The sequence below is a fragment of the Amborella trichopoda genome, chromosome 6, assembly GCF_054954075.1.
Source record: "Amborella trichopoda isolate Santa Cruz 75 chromosome 6, AtrichopodaSantaCruz75HAP2 v2.0, whole genome shotgun sequence".
NCBI lineage: Eukaryota > Viridiplantae > Streptophyta > Magnoliopsida > Amborellales > Amborellaceae > Amborella > Amborella trichopoda.
In genome coordinates this window covers 48,025,750-48,050,595 of record NC_142341.1, presented here as the reverse complement: position 1 = coordinate 48,050,595, position 24,846 = coordinate 48,025,750, and the positions used below count along the sequence as shown (strand labels likewise).

Genomic DNA, 24,846 nt, shown 5'->3' with positions numbered 1-24,846 from the left:
AAACTTAAAATATTTTTTTACGTATAGGGGATTTGGATTGCCAGTGTCACACAGTGACGAATGGAGTTCCAGTCCTATCAATGTGTAAGTTAACAATCCAACAAAAGACAAAACAAAAAAAAGTTTATAAAAACAAAAAAAGGTTTATATAAGGTGCCAACCTTATACTGTAGAAGTAAGGCGCGCCTAAAAAGCCCACTGGATAATGTTGTTCCAAGGATTTCATGTTCTAATAATACATCTTCTAACACACTATCCAAATCGTTCATCTTCAAGATTGTCAAATGTTTATAGATCTGTTTGATCATCACTATTTTTAAAACTTTAAATTTCATAGTTAGGGGTGTTAATAAATTTTTATGCCATCACAAGACTTTCCAGCACTGAAACTACATCTTGCGCCATAGTTTTTTAGGTGTGTTTTTCTTTAACAATATAAGGCTGTCATCTTATACAAATCTCACCCAAAAAAAAAAAAATTACAATATTTGCTAGGATTGTTTTTTTTTTTTTTTGACAAGCAAACTTCTTTTTTCTTTTTTAATTTTCTCTAATGTTTTTTGAAGTCCTCTTAATACCCCCACCCCACAAACCTCTATTTTTATTTTTAGTTTATCTTATCTATTTTTTAATATATTTTTCAATCACCAATTCGGACCAATCCAATTTTTTCCAAATCACCGATCCAATGATCCAACTTGGATATGTGGATGAACAATCTGCGCCACCCATCCGGATTTTAAAGCATTGAAAAACTGTAAAAGTAGGAATGACGAAACTCTTTTATGTCTTCACAGCAGCCAATGGCATTAGAGTTTGAAGTTTATAACAACAGTTATAAAATTTTCCAACTTCAAACAACAGTTATACAGCTATGCCATCCTTGGTTTTAGGTGCTTGTTATTGGCCATGCTATAGGAGCCTCTTGATGCAAAGTGTAAACGTTAGTGAGTTTTTTTTTTTTTTTGAACATTAAAAAAAAAAATCTGAGATTTGTTTTACCTGATATTTTTCATATCATCTTTGATGCGTCTTGTGGGCAATTAGAAATTGATTGAGTTCTTATAATCTTAGACAATGGAATGGCGCTGTAAGAATGGGGATTGATTTGAAGGAGGAAAAGTGTACAAAGAGAATTCATTTTTAATATGAGGTTACAGTCATTTTTTTCTGTTAGATTTCTAATTGGGAGGTTATGAGCGTGTCAATGACTAGACTCAAGGTTCACAAAAGATTTCTCAAACTTTATGATACCCCCCAAGCCAACTAATTTGACATCTGATGACTAGTACCAATTGCAACGTCCTCATCTGGTCTCATAGTATACCATCGAATTGAGGATTCCCCAAACTACTGTTCCCTCAATATGAATATTTGCATACTGTGTTTTAAAAATCGAACCGGTGGATCAAATGCTAGTTCTGAGCCACCTTGGAACTGTCGAAGTTGGCTCTCTAATTTTTTGGGGTCTTTATGTAGATGTAAATTAAAAAACAATAAAATTACTATTGAAAACTAGTGGGAATAGCGGCAAAACCAAGGGTTTTTTTTATAAAAAAAAAGACCAATTCTAAGGTTTCAATTTCATTGCTATTCCATGTTATGATTAGGGTGGTCAAGATTGATGCGAGATGAAATTTCATATACATAATCGATCACTAAGAGACTTTGGAAGGCTGACAGCAGAATAGAGCTAGAACCTCACCCTTCTTATTCATAACCCAAAAAACCTGCATCCATGTAAACCGAACCAAGGGAAAGAGATAGGAGTCTTGGGAGAGAGAGAGGGAAATGTTCCAAAGAAAGAGAGAGGGGGGAAGGTTTTGTGATTGAGCAAAATGTACATCCAAGTGTTAAAAGACTGTCTGAATTGGTCCACCAGAATCACTCACTCACTGGGACGATTTGGATCGGTATATCTTATTAGGATCATCTGATTAGAGTGAGCCGAAATCAGCAATGGACGGACAAAGAAAACCAAACATTTTTTAAAAAAGAGTAAAGGTATAAAACAAATCGTAACTTCGAATCATTTTTTAAAAACATATCCAAATTTACACCAAAAGAAGCTTGATAAACATCAACCTGTATCACTTTTAACACCATAAACATCAAACCTCAAACATTGATGAGAAACATCAAACTGTAATTCTTTCTCTTATGTAATGGAACTCTGAACCACACTCTCGGACTCTGCAAATTAGAGAGAAACAATGAAAAAGAACAATGGACAGTTGATAACATAAAAAATTGTTAGTGTTTAAATACAACCAATCAAATATTTGATAAATACAAAAAACCATTCGACCAAAAATCCTTTTAACTTTGAACAACGATTTAAAGGACTCCATTAAAACATCACAAAACTGCGTGCCTGAAAAATATTTGCCAAATTTTTGGGTACTTCATACCTTCTTACTTTATCATATTATTGAATTTCCTTTCACATAGAGAAATAGGTGTTTGTCTATTGATTCTAATCCCACATCGAAGGTTAAGAGAAGTTGAGGGTACACAGGGGCTATAAAACCATTCAACATTGACGATGCAAAGCATACCTTTCTCGGCCTTTTGGCTAAGATCAAGTGTAGTATCTGTTCTTATCAGTTTAATATCTGATACGTGGTCCATAGGATCACACGATATTAAATTAATTTTTCAGTGGGGAAAGGGCTACCACACTAGCTCGCTAGTCGGTCCCTTGAGCGCCGTCCATGCGTTGCACTACTGCACGGGCCTGGCGCACCCCTACCAAATCAGATTCAAAGTTTTCTTACATATTTTAACTTTCATTACGTGGATGTAGGAGTAGGGTGTATAATTCAGATTTCATCAATTTTGATGTAAAATGATTTTAGGATTACCTAAAAATTTATTTTAGCATTTAATTATAAATTTTTAAATTTTGATTTATATATAATGTTTTTAGGATTATCTCAAAATTTATTTTTATACTTAATTATAAAATTTAAAATTTAAAAAATGATTAAAATCAACTAGATCCATAAACATATGAAAATGAAAATTTTTGGTGTAGATTAGACGTTGTAAAATGTACTATTTGTGAGACTTGAAATCTTTTTATTTTTCATAGTCATCCATCTCGAAGTCGAGATGATCAATCAAAGAGTTTTTCAACATTAAAACTACATTTTCCGATGGATTTTTTAGGGGCACCCGTAGTTCTACATTATAAAGTAGCATCCTTAAATAAACTTTTTCTTTAATATAGAGGATTTGATTTCGAATCCACCCAAAAATGGCATATATGAATTGGACGATAAATTTTAGAGAAAAATGAAGGACAGAGATTGAAGATGGTGGATAAAACAAAACAATTTTGATGTTTAGGTCTGTCAAAGACATTTTCACTCAGAAAACGAACAACGATAAATTTAAGGGCAAATAAGTGAGAAATAAGAAGAAAGAATAATAAATGACAGATTGGGCCTTTTCTCGGACAAAACAAACAACACACAAATAAAGAAATGAATGAATGAATAGAACAAGGGAATCACCAACTATCAAATCACCAGATTCACCAACTGAACTCGGTGATTTTGCTCATATCAGGCTGATTGCCAATTACATAAGGGAATCAATTGGTTACCTGCCGATTCCCTCTGGACCAAGCAATTCCAAACCAAATTAGCGATTTTTGAAATGTGCTTCAAACTCAGGTCCAAATGTCCAATTATTGGTTATCACCGGGTTCAAACCAGTTGCAGAGGTGAGTTAAATGGTTTGTGTTTGATCATGTTAATTACTTCGAAATTTTGAGATTTTCATTTGTAAGATGCGTGATATAACTTCTATTTACTCATTTACCCAAAAGATTACCCACTCTAAATAAAAACGACGACAATAAATTGATTCAATCATTTCTGCTGGCAATAAGCACTATAACTAGGCAACTCACCACAACGTAATTCTCAAAACAAAATTTATTGTGCTGTTTCTTGCTGTTCCAACATCAAAAAAGATAAACATGAGATTGATCTTAAATTACATTTCATAAAAGAGCCGGACATTATCCCACCAAAGTCTATTTCTCACTGTGATGAGAGAGAGAGAGAGAGAGAGAGAGAGAGAGAATGAAAAAGAGAGCGAGAGAGACTCGCAAGAAATCAGGGTCTCATCCTCTTGAGAGCTTCATTAAAAAACCCTTGAAACATCTGAAAAAGGAAATCAAACAAAACGGGGGTCTATGTTTCAACTGTAATGAACCCCTCACAGAAACTCTTCCTCCAGCAACTGCCTCCCTCTTTTGCGCATGGACCCTAGATGGCTTCCGTAGCAGCAAATGATCAGATGCACCTCCAAACCATTTTTCCATTTTTCTTTTCTTGATATATTGCACCTCTGAACCTTCCAATTGAATCACTAGTAAAACACAAACACAAACAGGTAAAGCCATCCAGCAGCTAGCTAAGCACGAAAGTCCAGAAAGAGGCTTAGCTTTTGAACAAGAACCTCTCGGGTCCCATACAATGGCTTGCTCCCACTAATCCAATCTCTCTCTAAAACCGATGCCTTCTGTCCTGCTTGCATCTCTTCAAAGAATTCGGAGACAATCTCATAGATTGAAGTCCTAAGGACATCAGCCATAACATATGCTTTTCTGTGAATGGAAGTGGCCTCTCTCCCTCTCCGCTTCCTCTTGACCTGTTCTTCAACTCTCGGAGGCATGGCCCACCTAATGCTAGTGGGCCCCATTAGGTGAGCAGGGCTCGCATGAGTTCGCTTTCCAAGACAGGCCTCAACTGCGAGCAAACATGAAATAAGTGTGGACATACCAGCCATGTTGGAGCCAGTGAGTTGGGCCACTCCAAACCTATCTTCTTTGTGAGATTTTGCTGTTAATGCTGCAGAAGCTCTTGCACACCATGTACATAACTGCACCCAATGTTTTTGGGTCATGTAAAGTTGGGGAAAGGTTGACATTAAGCGTAGCAAAATGTGACTGACATGAATGACTTTGTATGGCATAAATATAAGATACAATTAAGGGCAGAATTTTTGCATGCAAACTATTCTAAGCTCATAAGATAGTCATACATGCAAGGAGAACACACACACACACCACACGTGAATGCTCACACACACAGACGAACAAACACACACGGGGAATAAAAGACCTAGAAACAGAAGTAATTATGAAACAAGAACTATGTTAAGGGAAGTCCACACATATGCTCAAACTCACAGATGAAGCCAGTGCATATATATCATATTTGGAAGAAATGACAGAAATCGGAAACCAAAGATATTCTTTTGGAACAACCATGAGGGGTGCGCTCATAGTTAAGGGAACCGTGGGTGGAGGGTCCCATTCCCGCTCCGGAACCTCAATCCCACAGTTTTTCCTAGGGATCTCGTTGGGAAGCCCGAATTTTCTTTTTTGGAACCTCACTTCCAAAATCTCAGGATCTCGCTCCCAAAATTTTGGTATCGCATTCCTAAAAATTTGTTATATTGCTCTCAAATAACGGGGATCACGTTCTAACCATTAGAAGATTTTAGTACTATCGCGAAATAGACCCCCGCTCTAATCAACTATAGTCCAAGGTTTTGATAATGTCTAATATTGAGATCCATATATGTGCAATCTACTATTAAAAAACCGACGAATCCAGTTCCATTTGAAAATAGACCCTCGAACCCATCAACCATGGTCCAAGATTTTGATACATTAATTAAGAATCATAAGTTCTATGATGTTAAAAATTTAAATTCCACCAATATTCCTAATTTGTAAAAAATCCCGTCCATAAATGTGGAATCTGCTTTCAAAAAATCGACGAATCCAGTTCCATTTGAAAATAGATCCTTGAAACCATCAACCATGGTCCAAGGTTTTGATACATTAATTAGGAATCCTAAATTCCATGATGTTAAAAATTTAAATTCCACCATTATTCTTAATTTGTAAAAAATCCAGTCCATGTATGTGGAATCTACTATAAAAAAACCGATGAATCCAATTCCATTTGAAAATAGATCCCCAAACCCATCAACCATGGTCCAAGGTTATTATACATAAATTAGGAATCACAAGTTCTATGATGTTAAAAATTGAAATTCCACCATTATTCTTAATTAGTATAAAATCCAGTCCACTATTCTTAATTTATCTATATTGACCTATTATTTTATTAGATTCTTGATTTGAACTAGGTATAATGTAGAATAAAGTGACCCCATTATTTCAAAAAAAAAAACTTAGTTGTAAGCCACCGTTTTTCTTGTGAGAATATATGTTTCATTTTGAAGTCCTTTTCTTGTAGAGTTCTAAGATAACTCACAATCATGAATACTCTTAGTTGTGAGATGGGAATATATGCTTTGATTTCAAGCTATAAAAAGCTCTTTTACATGAGAGAGAGAGAGGTCCGTTCTTCAGCTCTTTTACATCAAAGAGAGAGAGAAGTTAATCTTGTCCTTTTGCCTCTTCGGAGAGCCAGCCTTTGCGAAACAACGGAAGCAGAGGAATTTACAATTGAAGAAAATGACCCCTGAGTGGGAGGAATATGATTCTGGGTTGCCGGGGACTCGGTGGGACTAGTGCAAGCCAAACTCGTGTCATGGTTTGAAAATATAGTGGGACATACAGGCCTTGGTAATAGAGCACTCTGACGAGCGTCATCATCTGCATCAAGGCAGTCGCTTAATGCTTCTAATGCCCCAACATCATCCCCAAGGTGGTCATCATCAGGATGAAAATCCCAACCTTTGTACTTCTCTGCATAGTCCGATCAAAATCTACTTGACAACCTATCATTGTAGTGGACATAAACCAATGACTCTGAGCGTTTAGCATTTAACCTATTCCGCTTAACACTGTGAATATAACTATATGTACTCTAGCACCTCTCAACACATGACGAGTTGACACTCTAGGACAACACCTTAACAGCCAATGAGTACAATTCAGGAACCCCACCACCATATAAATCCTACCACGAAACAGCTGACATTGTTCTTCTATCAGAAATAGATGCTGGGAGTGAAAAAAACTCCTTTATCACTTACAAAATCATTGATATGTTGTCGTATTCTACCCCTCTCATTCTCGTCTGGGTACAACCTCTCAACCGCAACAAGATAAAACGCTGATACTTCTTTATCGTGGTGCGGCTTTAGCCTCTTCTTCCCACCAAGAGTTGGCATAGTTAACCATTCCCGAGAATGATACTTGGGACTTAAAACATATGCCAAACAATGCAATGGAAGATTGGTTCGATCCCATCTACCAAAAACTAACTTATGCACTTTTTGGTAAGAAATAGGATCATCATAAAGGGCCACTGCAATTTCACCCAACATTGTCTCCATGCGCTCGTATGCATCCCCTATTTCAGCCATGTCGACGTTCGCGAATTTCATCATCTTCCATATTGGCCTGGTAAATTGCAATATTTTTTTGTTCGTTGACCAAAAATTATCATCCATAATTATATGGCACACCTCGGTATGATCAATACCTCTTACTGCCAGTCTGAGACCCTCCCACTCTTCACTTAAAACCAAGGATGTCAAAACAACCCTCACTTCCATAAGACGCCTCAACATTATGTAATGGAACCCAAATCTAGTATTCTACCCCATAAGGACTACAAGATTTGAAAAAGTCCTAAACATATATGGATACCTAATGTGATTGCGAATATATTCCGCACAAAACTAAAAGTTGGGTTCGTCTTATTTTTATCAACGATGTATTTCATGAGGAGGCTCATAATGTGTGCTAAGCAACCAAACCAAAAAATGTGGGGATGGCGACATTCGATAATTGTCCCTGCACTTTGCAATTTGCAGCATTTTCGATAAACACTTAAACTACATGGTAGGATCCAATAGTGTCCATCGCCTGCAAAAGAATAGCAACGATGTTTTGACTAGTCTTCTCAATAGAAGAGCAATCATTTCCATTGAGGAACATTGCCTTTCCCTCCCCCCCAGAAACTGCTCAAACATTAATCAAAGACTCATTTTTAACGTTGCTCCATCCATCTGATACAATTGAAACTCCACAAGTCGTCCTATCATTCCTTAAGGAGTCAGTGCCCTCTCGATTCTGCTCCTCTCCATATCCAACAAAGATGTCCTAATCTTAGCATATTTAGGAGGCATGTAGGCTTTTGGCCCATTATTTATAGCATAGACCATTTCATGAAATCTAGGGCCATTGGCGACGTTGAATGAGATGCCATGAGCATAGAAAAAGCGTGCTACTGCAGCATCAACTTCTTATCTCTCTTGTGCATTAAACATATGAGAAATTTTTCCCTTTTCCGTGGATCTTGGTTTCATGAAGAATAAAGCTATCAGGAGAGAATGGAGGTTTTTTGCTTCTTTGCCTTCCCATACAACCTAACTTCATCTCTTCCTATTCTTGCTTCAAAGCCTCCCTTTCTTCCTTTGACACTTTAAAACACTTTGCAATTCCCTGAGACGTCTGCCTCCCTAGGACGCCTGCCCCGAGAGCATGCCCAATAAAAGAGCTCGCAGACGAGCATACGAGCCAGTATATGGAGTTTCTCTACAATTGAAATTGCAGGTCCACTTCCTAGCCCCTCTGCCACCTTTTCTTGGTTTCTCACCCACGCCTGTAACATATCTCCATAAGGGAGTGGTTGTGGCCTCTTCAACATCATAGGGTTCATCAAAATCAAAAGCCGCATTGTTTGTTACAAGGTTTTCAAACTCGTCTGTCATCCCAACTATTATCATTAATCATAAAACATCATTTTTTTTCGATGTAAAAATTTATGAAAAAATTAATCTAGTTCTCTATCTCTCTCTCTCCCACACCCTCTCTTAAAAAAAAAAAAATTGTCCATATTTATCTCCCATGCCTTCTCTCAATAAGAGATGCAAAATGCCCACTCCCTCTCCATCTCTCTCTCTCGCACGCAGTCTTCCTCTCCAATAATTTCAATTCTTTCTCCCATTCCTACACCTCTCTCTAACAATTAGAGCTCTCTCTCTCCCTCTTTAAGTTCTCTCTCCCAATTCATACACCTCTCTCTCTCTCTCAAAATTTGTTAAAGCTCTCTCTCTTTTAAGTTCTCCCTCCCAATTCATACACCTCTCTCTCTCATTCACTTTCTCTATCTCTCTCACCTGAATCACTCTCTTTCTAACAATTCCTACACTCTCTCTCTCTCTTGGGCCTACTTTCTCTCCCAATTCTGCCAAGCTCTCTCTCTCTTGTGTGATTATCTCTCTCCACGCCTATCTATATCTCTCGCGCCTGCTTTCTCTCCCAATTCCGCCAAGCTCTCTCTCTCTCTCCCGCATGACTATCTCTCTCTCCCCACGCCTAACTATATCTATCTTCAACAATATCAGCTCTAATTTTCTCTAAAACTTCTGTCTCTCTACCAATTTCAACTATCTCCATCGACCCAAAAAAAAAAAAACACAATCATACATTAATCTTATTTCTTAAACCCATAAAGAAACCCATTCATTCACATACTTTTTTACATAAAGTTTTACATGAACTAATAAAAAGAGTGAGAGAGGAATAAACTCACCCTGAGAGACAATGAGAGTGAGTGAGAGACAATCTCCTGATCTCTCTCTTTCAATCTAGTGGGAGAGAGTGAGGGAGAGAAAGTGAGAATGAGATTATCCCTATGAAAAAGTGTGAGTGAGAGATTGTCCCTATGAGAGAGAGAGAAATAGACTCACCATGTAAGATAATGAGAGTTGAGAGAGACAAAATCCCGATCTCAAGAAATTACAATTTTTAGGGGGCCTGAGCAACCCCAAAGTGATCAAGCTCAAGAGGGCCCCAAGCGTCAACCTTGAAAGGGTTGACACGTATTTAGCACAACAGCCTTGTATTGATTTTGGTTCTCTTTTGGCCCATGTTTGGTTCTTTTTTAGCCCATGTGGGCAACTATCCTCTGATTCCTCTCTCTCCCTCACACTTCCTCTCTCTCTCTCTCTCTCTCTCTCTCTCTCATAATGATAATCTCTCACTCACAAACTTTCATAGGGATAATCTCACTCTGACTCTCTCTCCCTCACTCTCTCCCACAAGATTGAGAGAAAGAGAGATCGGGAGATTGTCTCTCACTCACTCTCATTGTCTCACAGGGAGAGTCTATTCCTCTCTCACTATTTTTCTTAGTTCATGTAAAAATTTATGTAAAAAAACATATGTGAATGAATGTGTTTCTTTATGGTTTTTAAGAATTAAGGTTGATGTATTATTGCTTTTCTTTTTTTATTTTGGTCGATGGCAGAGAGAATTGAAAATGCTAGAGAGAGACAAGAGTGTTAAAAAAAGATAGAGCAGATATTGTCGGAGAGAGATATAGTTAGGCATGGGGAGAGAGATAGTCACACAAGAGAAAGAGAAAGAGAGCTTGGCAGAATTGGGAGAGAAAGCAGGCACGAGAGATATAGTTAGGCGTGGGGAGAGAGAGATAGTCACGTGGGAGAGAGAGAGAGAGAGCTTGGTGGAATTACGAAAGCAGGCACGAGAGAGAGAGTAGGGATTGGGAGAGAAAGCAGGTGAGAGACAGTGTAGAAATTGTTAGAGTGAATCCGATGAGAGAGAGAGAGATAGAGAAAGTGAGTGAGTGAGTGAGAAAGAGAGGCATGAATTGGGAGACAACTTAAAGACAGGGAGAGAGAGCTCTAACAAATTTGGAGAGAGAGAGAGAGAGGTGTAGGAATTGGGAGACAGAACTTAAAGGAGAGAGAAAAAGAGGGAGAGAGAGCTATAATTGTTCAAGAGAATCAGTAGAGAGAGACCTTAAATAGTTAGAGAGAGAGAAAGAGGGAGAGAGAGCTCTAATTGTTAGAGATAGACGAGAGAGAGATGTAGGAATGGGAGAGAGAATTGAAGTTATTGGAGAGGGAGAGGGCGTGCGAGAGAGAGATGGAGAGGGAGAGGGTGTTTTGTATCTCTTATTGAGAGAAAGCGTGGGAGAGAAATATGGAGTTTTTTTTATTAAGAGAGGGCATGGGGGGAAGAGAGAGAGAGAGAGAACTAGATAAATTTTTACATAAATTTTTATATTAAAAAAAATGATGTTTTATGATAAATGATAATGGCAAGGATGGCGGACGAGTTTGAAAACCCAGTAACAAACAATGCGGCTTGTTAATTTTGATGAACCCCATGATGTTGAAGAGGCCACATCCACTCCCTTATGGAGATATGTTACAAGGGTGGGTGAGAAAACAAAAAAAGAGGGCAGAGGGACTAGGACGTGGACCTACAATTTCAATTGCATAGAAGCTTCATATACTGGCTTGTATGCTTGTGTGCGAGCCCATTTATTAGGCGAGTTTCAGGGGCAGATGTCTCAGGGAATTGCAAAGTGTTCTAAAGTGTCAAAGGAAGAAAGGTAGGCTTTGAAGCAAGAAGAGGAAGAGGCAATTAAGTTGTATGGGAAGGCAAAGAAGCAAAGAACTCCATTCTCTCCCGATACCTCCTTATTCCCCACCAAACCATGATCCACAGAAAAGGAAAAAATTTCTCATATGTTCAATGCACAAGAGAGAGAAGAAGTCGATGCTGCAGTAGCACGCTTTTTTTATGCTCATGGCATCCCATTCACGTCACCAATGGCCCTAGATTTCATGACATGATCCATGCTATAAATAATGGGCCAAAAGACTACATGCCTCATAAATATGATAAGATTAGGACATCTTTGTTGGATAAGGAGAGGAGCATAATCGGGAGGGCACTGGCTCCCTTCAGGAATGATTGGACGACTTATAGAGTTTCAATTGTATCAGATGGATGGAGCAACGTAAAAAGTGAGTCTTTAATTAATGTTTTAGCAGTTTCTTGGGGGGAAGGCAATGTTCCTCAATGGACATGATTGCTCTTCCCTTGAGAAGACTAGCCAAAATATCGCTGATATTCTTTTAAAGGCAATAGACTCTATTGGACCCTACAATGTAGTTCAAGTGTTTACCGAAAATGTTGCAAATTGCAGAGGTGCAGGGACAATTATCGAACGTTGCCATCCCCATATTTTTTGGTCTTGATCCTTAGCACACATTATGAACCTCCTCATGAAAGATATCGTTGATAAAAATAAGACGAACCCAGCTTTTAGTTTTGTGCGGAGTCACTACCAGGATGCCAAGAAAAGGGTAAAATATATTCACAATCACACCAGGTGTCTATATATATTTAGGACCGTTTCAAATCTTTAAGTCCTTAAGATTAAGAATATCATATTTGGGTTCCATTACATATTGTTGAGGCGTCTTATGGAAGTGAGGGTTGCTTTGACATCCTTGGTTTAAAGCGAAGAGTGAGAGGGTCTCAGACCGACTGTAGGAGATAGTGATCATACCGAGGTGCGCCGTATAATTATGGATGATAATTGTTTGTCAACAAACAAAAAAATATTGCGATTTACTAGGCCAATATGGAAGATGATGAAGTTCGCAGACACTGACATGGCTGTGATAGGGGATGCATATGTGCACATGGATACAATGTTGGGTGAAATTGCAAGTGACCCTTTACAATGATCCTATTTTGTACCAAAAAATACAGAAGTTAGTTGTTGATAGATGAGATCGAATCAATCTTCCATTGCATTGTTTGGCATATGTTTTAAGTCCCATGTATCACTCTAGGGAATGGTAACTATGCCAACTGCTGGTAAGCCACAAGACAATAAAAAAGTATCAGTGTCTTATCTAACTACGCTTGAGAGGTTGTACCCAGACAAGAAAGAGGGGTAGAATATGACAGCATATCAGTGATTTTATAAATAATAAATAAGTTGTTTCACTCCCAGCATTTATTACAACAGAAGAACAATGTCAGTTGTTTCATGGTGGGATCTATATGGTTGTGGGGTTCTTGAATTGTATTTTTTTTTATAATATTAACATTGTATTACTAAAACAAGAAGGAATACAAAAGATAGAGGAAGGTTCCTAAATTGTATCCACTAGTTGTTAAGGTATTGTCTCATAGTGTCAACTCGTCATGTGCTGAGAGGTGTTGGAGTACATATAGTTACATTCACAGTGTTAAGCAGAACAAGTTAAATGCTCAACACTTCAAGTCATTAGTTTATGTCTACTACAATGACAGGTTGTTAAGTAAACTGCATCGGACTATGCAAAGAAGTACAAAGGTTGGGATTTTCATCCTGATGATGACCACCTCAAGGATGAGGCTAGGGCATTAGAAGCATTAAGCGACCGCCTTGATGTAGATGATGAGGCTCGTCAGAGTGCACTATTACCGAGGCATGTACGTCCCACTATGTTTTCAGGCCATGACACAAGTTTGGCATGCACCAATCCCTCAAAGTCCCCGGCAACCCAGAATCCTGTTCCTCCCACTCAAAGGTCATCTTCTTCGATTGTAGATTCCTCTGTTTCCATTGTTTCACAAAGGCTGGCTCTCCAAAGAGGTAAAAGGGCAAGATGAACCTCTCACTCTCTCTCTCTCTCTCTCTCTCTCTCTCTCTCTCTCTCTCTCTCTCTCTCTTTGTTGTAAAAGAGCTGAAGAACGAACGCCTCTCACTCTCTCTCTCTCTCATGTAAAAGAGCTTAGTAAGTTTTTTATAGCTTGAAACCAAAGCATATATTCCCATCTCACAACTAAGAGTATTCATGATTGTGAGTTATCTTAAAACTCTACAACAAAAGGACTTAAAAATGAAACATATATTCTCACAAGAAGAACGGTGGCTAACAACTTTTTTTTTTTTTTTTTTGAAACAATGGGGTCACTCTAGTCTACATTATGCCTAATTCAAATAAAGAATCTAATAAAATAATGTGTCAATATAGACAAATTAAGAATAATGGACTGGATTTTATACAAATTAAGAATAATGGTGGAATTTAAATTGTTAACATCATAAAACTTATGATTCTTAATTAATGTATCAAAACCTTGGACCATGGTTGATGGGTTCAGGGATCTATTTTCAAATGAAACTGGATTCGTTGGTTTTTTGAAAGTAGATTATACATATATGGATCCCAAGATTATACATTATCAAACCTTGGACCATAGATGATGGAAGCGGGGATCTATTTCACAATAGTACTGGAACCCCCTAATGGTTGGAACGTGATCCCTGTTATTGGGAGCGAGATTCCAAAATTTTGGGAGCAATATCCCTAGATTTTGGGAGCGAGGTTCCAAAAAAGAAAATTCGGGCTCCCCATGAGATCCCTAAGAAGAACCGTGGGATTGAGGTTTCGGAGCGGGAACGGGACCGTAAAGCAAGAATGGAAAGGACGGCATAGGGAAGGTGAAACCACTTAGTATCATTCTTAAAGAGAATGTAGAGATGGAGAATGATTTTTTTTTTTTAAGTTCAAAGCTCTTGCAGGATCCAGTCCATTACTCCTTGTTGCTTATAGTTAAGATGGGATGATTAAAAATGGAAATTATCACCTATCAATAATCAGCAAGCCCATAGATAGATTGCAAGAAATTATTAGGTAGATGACAGCATAAAATTGGATAAAGAAACACTAAAACTGGAAGCCTATTGAGTCATGCATGATTTATGAATCCTTTGCAAACACTTTAGAGTTTTAAACTCCCGTAAATAACTAAAATAGAGCAGAATGGCAGACCAGGATTCGCGTAGCCGACCCCAAATAGTTGGGAAAAGGCTCTAATGTGTGATGATAAGGAATTAAAGAAGCTAAGATCAGGGAATATTTCTCAATGATGATAAATGGTAAGGCTTGTTTACATTCTCCAAAAAAAAAAAGTCAGGGAATATTTTGGTTTTTGAGAATGTGATCACTATGGGCCAATTTGGATGTAATTACTATCACAGGTAATTCACTGTTTCCATAAAATTAATCATGATAATGAATTATCTGTTGTTTGGTAGTTTTTGATCATAAAGATATATGAAATAAATTCATATGCAATCTTACATATAAAATATAAATTTATCTTTTTGAAAAGTTGTTTTCATTTTATTCAAAGTGGTTTGCTGAAATCACATGTTCTTAGATAGAAATAGCTAAAAACATTTGGAAATCAAAGAAAAAGTTAAATAATTAAGTAATATTATACATAACACAAGATACTTACCGAAGAGCTAGCAAACTAATATTATACAAAGTATATTGATTTTAGATAAGACAGCCTTTTCCAGGTAAATTAATTGTCATCCAAAGAGGCCCTATAAAAATGTACTTAACCGATGCCCCCCCACCCCACCCCACCCCACCCCCTCCAAACAGAAAAAAAAGGTCACTGTAAAGATGCAAATGACACAAACCAAAATTGGGAAGTACCTATGATGCCATAAATCTCATCTCCTCAAAAGCATCCTATTTATGTGGACATTTACACCGAAGTTAGCAATCCCATCAGTCCCACAAACTTTAGCTTCAGAAATATGAACAAAATTAATAATATGAAAGACAAGTAAAAGGTCCTCAATTCATAGAAAATGCAAATGACTCAAGACAGGCCAATAATCTGTATCTTGCCATAGCCATAAACCCAAACATATTCAATGTAGTCATAGGAATTTACATGCGGAAATGAATAAGAAAAGCAAAATGTCACCTGAAAGTCATTGAATGCTTCACTGATCTTTGAGCCCATGTCGCCATTTGTTGGCGAGGCCAATTGTTGGGAGAAGATATCTGTCTTGTCAGAAGAATGACCTTCTAACCCTTCGCTCAACCTCGATGCAAATTGCTCCAAAGGCCTCAAGCAAACAGCTATAACCCTCTTGTATGTATCACCAGTCTCTTCAAAGAAAGCCGCTCGGCGCCAAGAATCGACATTACTCTCAGAAACCATGCACAGATCAAGATAGGCTAAATAGTGGCCGAAAGATCTCGGAATACTTTGCTCCAATGCAGCAATAAGGGTTTCACTAGGGTTTGTTTCTGCTGCAGCTGAACCTTGAGAAGGAGCAAAAACACATCTCCTTGTGTGCAAAACCTAAAGATAACAGCAAAAGAAAAAAAAAATGCATTGATGAGGATAAAAGACCACCATTCAATTAAGGGATACCATAATCCAAAAACCACTATTTAAATAAGGGAAAGTACACCATAATCCAAAGGAGTTGTGCATACAGTACTCCAAAGAGTACTAGTCGTCTATCTCTAATGAAAAACGATGGAGATTAACTGTATGTGGGGGATTGTCCTAGTGGGATCCACTAAGTTAATCTCATCATCTAGGAATGAACGAGAGATTATGATTTGAGGAGTGGAGCACATATAATAAATAACAATCCCTAAAATTACTACACGTAAGTGGTGCAGAATCAGGTTAGGATCGAAGTAATACACATGTGAGAGATCAAAATAACAAGGAGATAATGAAGGAACGAACCTGAAGCAAATGAACACTCAATTCCCAACAGAAGTAGATAACACATGTTCCAAGGTACAATCCAAATTGCTGAGCCATGAATTTTCCCATTGCGCCATTGCTCCTTATGCTAAGTGGCAAACATACCACGAAAAGAATTGTGCACAGCTCTGCTATAGAGGATAGTTTTATCGCTTGCAAAAGAGACTGTGACAGCCCCATCTTGAAACTGAAATAGAGAGGACGCTGCAAAATAGGCCAATTAAACCATCAGAAATTCCTCGATAAAACAGAAACCTAAGCACATTCTAAGGAATTTTATAATTTTTATCTATGACTAATACCTAATGAGATTACAATGAAGTTCTGAAACTTGCAACTGCTATTCTCAGCTTCAAGCATCATTAAAGCCAAATTAATTTCTGACCAACTATGTGCACGTATCGTTCAGATATGTAGAAAGAAGAGAAGGAAATCTTTAGACAAGGTCATGAGTATTTTATATAAAAAGAAAAAGCAAAAAGAAAGGAATTCAATAATTTCATCTATCACAAAAATAAAAATGACAATTATATTCCAGTTTGATTCTGGTTTCTTACACAATAACATAGATGTATATATATTTTAGGAAATTGAGAGACGAACAATTAAGCACTTTATCAATATCTATTTATTTCATTTCAAAATACCCATAAAAAAACACATGGTCTTGAGTCAGAATAATTGCAAAATGGCAAAAATTTTAGTACTTCATCTATGATGGGTATTTTGATAAATTTCCCTATATATTTTTTTTGAGAAAGGATAAATTTCCCTATATTTTATCATAGCATTATCCATGTCAAGATATTCATGGAATTCAAATATTATCCTTCAAATGAGAATCCAACGATACCTTCATATTTATACGAAGGCAACACACTCAGAGAGTGGCAACTCACGATACCTAATAACATGATACTAGAGTTTCCTATTTGCATGAAGTCCCCCATCTTAAAAGGACTCATCAAATTTATAAACTTTTTTATGCCAAACCAATGCTAAGCTTCATAGATGTAAAGGCAAAATTTGTAATCATTAATTCAAATCTTTTACACATCTAACTTTGATTTACTGCCATGAGAAAGAGAATATATCATGATCTACTATACTAGAAATACATATGGACATTATTAAGAAGAATATATATGTCGAGAGTTCTCTTGTGACAGGCTAGTTGGGGGTTAAGTTCTGGTCCTTTAAGAGAGTCTATATAAGGGTATTACATTGGTGATCTGTGCATGCCCTAGAGGGGTCACCATATGGGAAAGGTGGATTTCCCAATGTTGTTATATTCGCTTCGCTTCAAGTGAAGCCATTCAAAACGCTATTCAAACTTTAAAACAAAATTGCCACGTAATAACTCTCTGCGCAAAGAGAGAACACAAAGCCCCAAATCCGAGGGGCGTGTTACATGCTTCACTACCTACGTGGCACCATAACACCATCCCTCATCAGCAGGTACCACCTTGCTCATCTCTTTTAGTTTTATAAAATCCCACAACGATCCTTAACTTTTATTACAATAAAATTAGCCTCTTCATTATATGAAAGGGTGGTTATGCCCTCACATGATAAAATAATTGAATATCTTTTTTTCTCTATTTTTCAAAATTTTGATATTTTTTATTTTTATTTTTTAGTATTTTAATATGTATATATATAGAGGGTGCAGTTTCTATAAGGTTGCAACCTTAGACAATCCAATTAAGGCATACCTCCAAATTTTATCATAACATGTAATTTTGTTGTAAAAATTTTTTAGGATTGCCTTAAAAACTATTTTCATATCTAATTGGAAAATTTTAAGCTCAAAAATGGTTAAAATCAAGTAGATCTATAAACATATGAAAATCTTGAAAATGGACGGTCTAGATAATGTGTTGCAAGATGCACTATTTTTGGGACTCAAACTTCTTTTTTTAATATTCATACATCTCGATGTCGAGATGATCAATTAGAGGGTTTTTTCAACATTAAAACAGCCTTTCCGATAGATTTTTGAGGTGCATCTGTGATTCTACATTTTAAGGTTGCAACCTTATATAAACTTTTCCCATATATATAAACCTATACTTTATTTATATTGAATTAACAAAAAAAAAAACTGAAGTCTTCTCCCAAATTGGCCGTAATATATTTTTATATATAAACCTATACTTTATTTATATTGAATTTAAAAAAAAAAAAAGAAGAGGTCTTCTCCAAATTGGCCGAAGTACCGAGTTGCTTCATTTTTCTGATCAAACTAAAAAAGGCTCTGAAGCGAATCTGACAACATTGGGATTTCCCTTAGAGAGAATTAAGCTTCTAGTGAGATAAACAGAGTGTACATGTCTTGTATGTACAAAGATGCTTATTTCTTGTAGAGAAGCAGTTCTCAAAGAGATTTTGAGCAATATCCCCTATGTAACAAGAAAAGAAAATCGACTTCTCATTGCTCTCGCATCTCTATCTAGAGAAGGACGATTGACAAGGGATGCAGGTTGGGAGAATAATTTTAAGGGTTGCTCGATTGGTCATTCTCGAGGGTTAGTAAGATACTTTTTGTATTCCCAAAATCTATGAAGTAACTCTCATCAAAATAGTGAATCATGCAATGCCCGTGGAGATAGCCTTTTGGGGGTGAACCACTTATATTCTGTGTTTTTTTTTGAGGATGTTAACCTTTAATTAAGGAAAGAAGGAGTAAACGCTATCCACAAAGCGAAATCTCAAAGTACAGAAACCACTTATATTGTGTGTTCTTGTGCTGTGTGTGCCTATATGATTTACTTTTCATGTTCTTTTATGATTTCTACTCATTGATTTCCTTTTAGCTAGTTAAGTGCATGATGTACATGATGCTTGTGGGATTCTAGCATCTAGAATCCTGGTTCCACATCTAAGTGGGTCTTCAAAACCTAACAAGTAGTGTCATAGCTTATGGTTTAGTACGGGGCTAGGTTTAGTGCAATATGCAAGTGTTTAGTTCGAGGTAGAGAAATATGAAGGTAAATTGCTTGTGAAAATTTCACAATGGGTTTGATTGGTAAAGACGGGAAAACCCAGAAAACTATATTATGAGGATGAAATGGCAAGCCGGTGCACTCTATGAGGGCTTGTGTGAAGAAGATTGATCGACGGATATCTCATTTGGTGACTTGATAGAATTCAAGCCAAGGTGGAGACTCGTTAAGATTTGTCTTGAATCCCAAGCAAGTTATGATTGGTTTGGTTTCCATATTGATGGTGATGTGAATCCTTAATTTTAGGGCAGCAATATCTTTCCATATGAAAATTTATTAAATGTAAGAAATTATAAGATTTGGTATATCTCTTGTTATAAGTTAGTCGAGGGTTAAGTCATGGTTCTTTGAGAGAGTCTATATCAATGTTGTCAGATTCGCTTCAGAGTCTTCTTCAGTTTGCCGAGAAAAATGAAGCAATTCGGTGCTTCAGCCGATTTGGGGAAAACTTCCAACTTTTTTTTTAGTTTAGTATAAATAAATTAGATATTTATATATAAAATATATACAAATAATGGAAATTTTAAAAATAAAAAAATACTTTTCTATAGCTATTTCTTTGTTGGCCGAAGCAGATCCAACGCACACCCAAAGCAAACCTGAATCTAACCGAAGCAGCCCAAAGCGGCCCAAATCTGACTGAAGCGGCAGCACCAAGCTTCGCTTCTCTTCGGTTGCTTAAAATCCGAAGGCTTCGGACGAAGCGAAGCAAATTTGATAACATTGGTCTATATAGGACCTTTATGTATGTGATCTGTGTGCCCTACAGGAGTCATCATATGGGAAAGGTGGACTTCCCTCTGTAGAGAGGTAAGGACCTCCTACATAGATAAGGGTCTGAAAGGAGCCTCTAGAGGGAGAAGTGAGCTTCTATGAGAGAAACAATGTGCATGTGCCTCATATGGAGAGAAAGGCTTGTTTCTCACAAAGAAGCAATTCACGTGGAGATTTGGTTGATATCCCCTTTGTAAAGAGAGAGTTTCCCATTGCTCTTGCATCCCTACCTGATGTATTTGGTAATAGTTGCTAGAAGTGAACAAAAGAAAGATCAATAGGTGATGACAGTTGGGAATGGTTTCAAGGGTTGCTCGCTAGGTTATTCTCAAGGTTTGGTAAGGTATCCCTTCATAAAGAAAAAGTTGGTTTCTCGTTGCTCTCACATTTTCATCTGGTGTGTTTAATAATAGTTGCTAGAAGTAAATAGAAGGAAGATAGGGAAGTGATGTTCGTGAGGAAAGTGGTTTCAAGGATTGCTTGATGGGTTATTCTCAAGGTTTAGTAAGATACCTTTTGTATCTCAAAATCCATGAAGTTACTCGTGCCACAATAGTGGACTTCAATGTGCCATACCCATGGACGTAGCCCCTTTGGGTTTGAACAATGTATATTGTGTGTCCTTGTGGTGTGTGCGCCTCTATGTTTTATTTCTCATGCTCTTTTATGATTGACACTTGCCGATTTTTTCTAGCCAGTTAAGTGCACAATCCTAAGGGGATAGCATTATCGGGAATTCCAGTTTCCACATCGAACTGAGTCTTCAAAAACAATAGAGATCATTGTTGGAGAAAATCCTCTCAAATCACTCCCTAAACAAGGAACCTACATGTTGGCATCCATGAGGACATAACAGAATGAGATTACCAATTAGCCAATGACTAGAGGAACCAACTTAGAGAAATGACCTAAAAAACAGACCATCAGCATATAAGAAGGGGTCCCCATTGACCTGAAAAACAGGCTACCACCATATAAGAAGGGGCCTCTATGAGCTACACTGCAACACTGTTAGATATGGTATCTTCACTAAGCAACACTGTCCACCAATGATGAATCAGGTCTTCCTCTTTCATTCACGGAACTATTTGCAAATGAGAACCGATTACAAAATGAAGCCATATTACACCATCTCACCATCTTTCTGTTCATATTTTCACACATAAAATAGTTGTTGCTTTTTCATTTCCTACACCTCATGGGGTGATAGAATGGAAAACCATTACATGGAATTCTTCTATCAAGGAACAAATCATAAGTTCATAACCACCAGCCCATAAAGAGTAACAAATGACACCGACATCACCCATACGGCATCAAAGAGATCCAAAAAGAAGCTCCTAAACTTTGCTTCAAGTAGGCAGTACATAAGATGATCCCTTGTCGATTCAAGCACTTCATCCATGAACCATAAATTTGAGTATTAGAAGCCAGATGCCAAAGATGACCCCATGCCAAGATCTTACAGACGCTAGCTATTCAAACAGATACTAACATACATGTAGGAGTAGGTGCACACTAGACTAAACAGCTTTCCTGCAAAGCAACACAAAATGACTTGACCAACAACTTACCCATGCTATCCCACTTCCAAAAGAACTCCATCAATTACTGCTTTCAAAACAAACGCATACCTAATCTACCCACACCCAAACCAAACCATTATCATCATCATAACCTTTTCCCAACTATTCGAGCTATAGAATCCTAGTCCACCATTCTGCTCTATCAAGGACACAACCAAACCAAACCAATTACGAAAAATACAGGTAATCCCTTACAACCTCCAAATTAGATGCCAGACAAACCCAGCTTCATACGTATATCATAGCAAAACCTGACTCTTTTTTGGGTAGATACGTTTCAAACTTGAGACTTAGTGTTGAATACATCAACACCTGACTCTATAATTATTCCTAGCCCTAAAACTAATTCTTTGAATTGGGCATCGGACAGATTGATCCGCTAGCCAACACCTCACATGCAACATTTAATGGCCATCATTAAATTATACTAAAAAGCAAGGGCATAACAAAGAACCAACAAACTTGGCAATTATAGGTGAGACATGAGGGGCCAACAAAGCTCCAAGTTCCAACCAGCCTTGAGCTGTCTGCTTATTGATTAGGGGGGCTCAAAACCTCCAATGAAACTTAAGGGAACAACTTGAGAATCTAACCCATCGAAAACAAATTTTCCGACCAATTAAGCCAAATTAGAGCAAATAAATTCAAACCAATTAAGTTAGAGCAGCAACAAAGTTTAGGATTTCGACAATTAGAATTGATTGCAAGATAAATGAACAAAATTGAAGATTTGGACAAGCAGAAGAAACATGTTTACAATACGAACACAAATCACGAAGTACTATAGGACAAGAAAACTACTACTTATAATTTCTCTTCATATTCTATCTCATTGGAAAAAGTCAACTGCTCGAGGAAACTCACAGTTTGCTTCCTTTCCTCTATACACCATAAAACATTAAATATTTCTCTCACGACTGTTTACAGCACAATTCGTGCATTTGCAGCCTATATTTATTTTTTTTTTGAGAATATTGCAGCCTAGATATTCATATCACCATTCGCTTAAAAATCCATTGAAATATATCCAGTCTCCAACTACTTTGAATTCTGTCTAATTCAAATAAAACAACAGACCAATGTGTACGTAAATCAGTTATGGGGTTAACAGCTACAATTAAGTAAGACTCACAACATATTTTCGGGGGTTGCAGGTGTAGAGGAGAATATCAATTCAATCATCAGATAACATATGCACTCTGCAACTTTTTTTAGCTGGGTAAAAAAGAAAAAAAAAAAAAGTTTGGAGAAAGAACAACATGGTAAACCAAGTACGCAACATTTTCTCTCTCAAAGACATAGTTAATTACGCAAAGTAACTCTCTCTCTCTCGTGTGTCTGGATAAACTCACCTGAATAACCGGAAAAGATAACACCCATCTCCTCATGTATATAAAATGAACACCATAAACAATACCGGCAATCGATCCTCGTAACCCTAAGTTCACCAAATTCGGAGCATCCGCAAATGCTGATCCTCCACAAACTGAAATCATAGCAACACAACCAGAGATCGCACAAATTAGGGCAACCAGTAGGCGATCAGCTGATGCCTGAGCTCTTCGCCTCAATTCTAGAGTAGAAGAAGGAGGATACCCTGTGATCAAAACCTGAATCAGTGTTTTTGCCATGTTTACAGATATTTCAGCAGCAGACGCGGCAGGAACATCAACAGGTGACGTGATTATTTTTAGGGCAAGGAAGAAGAGGAAGAGAGAGAGTTCAAAGGTTATGTAAGAAAGGAGACCATAGAGAGAAGGGGATGGATGGCATGATGTGAATGGGAAGAGAACCAGGGTTTTGCAGATGGTCCAGATGATCGTGGAGAATGTGAGCTGCCATAGCAGGAGGCTTAGCCATCGCTTCTTCACTATTTCTGGCTCCATAGTGAAGAAATAGAGAATGGTGCTTGTAAGAAGAATGAGCGAACGATATTTACGTTTACGAAGAGAGAGAGAGAGAGAGAGAGAAGAGACAGGAAGCTGAGTTTAAAAGAGAGAGTGGGGATGAAGAGAGAGTGAAGCTGAGTTTAAGGAGGAAAGAAGGGAATGACAGGAGTCTAGACTTCAGAGAGAGAGATATAGACAGGATGCTGGGACTTCAAAGGAGAGTGAGCAAACAAGGTTTTAGAGCGAGAGTAGGGCGAGTTGCAGGCTTTAGAGAGAGAGATGGGCGAGTTGCAGGGTTTAGAGAGAGAGATGGGCGAGTTGCAGGGTTTAGAGAGAGAGATGAGCAGGGTCTAGAGAGAGCGCGAGGAATGGGGTTTAAGACAGAGAGGGGAACTGGGTTTAAGAAGAGAGGGAAGCGGGAACGAGGGTTCCTTTGCACAGGGGTCTACCGAACTCTGACTTCTAACACCTGACAACAATACACTGTTACTTGCGTCATATTTAAGTATGAAAAGCCAAATAAAACAACGTACAGAGGAGCTTTCCCGTCGATCCTCATCAACCTACGGTGAAGATTAGCTATAGCTCCACCCCTAGATTCATCGACAAATGTATACCGTCCGTTGACGATAATCTATGGTTCATAAAGAGTCAGCATAAACAGCCGGTGTACTCTATGCCTACCGCATATTTTAGAACAAAAATTACAAAAAAATCCCAATACCTTACTTTCAATGCAACATACCCCAACCTAATTTTATCTCTCACTTTTTTTTCAAAATAAACTTTTTATGAAAATACCCCCCAAAAGAAAAAATTCACTTTTTTAAATGAAAATGTCTTTCCTATATATATAAAAATCACCAAATTTGACGATAACTTTAGAACTAGTAGCGCAAGATCATTTTGGCTAAATTTGATGTTGACTTTTAGACCTAGTAGCACATTGCTTGAGCGCACCATTACATTGCGGGAGAGCACAAGTGCCAGACTGCCCTAAGACAACTACTGGACCGCTTTTTACATAATGCCGAAGTCCTGGAATTCGGTAATATCGAGTGTCAAACCGCCTTTTACAACTAACGGTACATTACAACTGCTGAACCGCCCTTTGCAACTATCGAACCGCACTTTATACAGTGCCAAAGCCCTGTTATCAGACAGCATTTTACGTAGTGCCGGAGCCCTACTACCGGACCGCACTTTAAACGGAGCCCTACTGTCGAACACAC

General features: G+C 37.6%; 1 protein-coding gene and 1 non-coding gene across 3 annotated transcripts; one reads left to right on the top strand and one right to left on the bottom strand.

The window, feature by feature from the left end:
• The first annotated feature begins 2,554 nt into the window (after nucleotides 1-2,554).
• Nucleotides 2,555-2,751, top strand: LOC148781835 (U2 spliceosomal RNA). The gene has a single exon (XR_016058673.1). It is a non-coding gene; the product is annotated as a U2 spliceosomal RNA (small nuclear RNA).
• Nucleotides 2,752-3,929: 1,178 nt separating this feature from the next.
• On the bottom strand, nucleotides 3,930-24,108 carry LOC18441940 (nucleoporin protein Ndc1-Nup protein). 2 transcript variants are annotated; one of them, XM_020672110.2, is made up of 5 exons: nucleotides 23,078-24,108; nucleotides 16,340-16,564; nucleotides 15,557-15,940; nucleotides 4,474-4,896; nucleotides 3,930-4,383 (listed from the first exon to the last, which is right to left on the bottom strand). In XM_020672110.2, the coding sequence occupies exons 1-5, from the start codon at nucleotides 23,609-23,611 to the stop codon at nucleotides 4,381-4,383; spliced, it is 1,569 nt and encodes a 522-aa protein (XP_020527769.2). In that variant the 5' UTR covers nucleotides 23,612-24,108; the 3' UTR covers nucleotides 3,930-4,380. The 2 variants fall into 2 exon arrangements, with proteins under 2 accessions (XP_020527769.2, XP_011626230.2); XM_011627928.3 differs by having other exon boundaries at nucleotides 4,336-4,896.
• Nucleotides 24,109-24,846: the final 738 nt, after the last annotated feature.

Coding starts and splice junctions, on each gene's coding strand:
- LOC18441940 (XM_011627928.3), bottom strand. CDS start 23,611: ATGGAGCCAGAAATAGTGAAGAAGCGATGGCTAAGCCTCCTGCTATGG. Junction 16,565..23,077: donor TATCTTTTCCGGTTATTCAG/GTGAGTTTATCC, acceptor CCTATTTTGCAG/CGTCCTCTCTATTTCAGTTT. Junction 4,897..15,556: donor AAGCATTCAATGACTTTCAG/GTGACATTTTGC, acceptor CATTGGGTGCAG/TTATGTACATGGTGTGCAAG.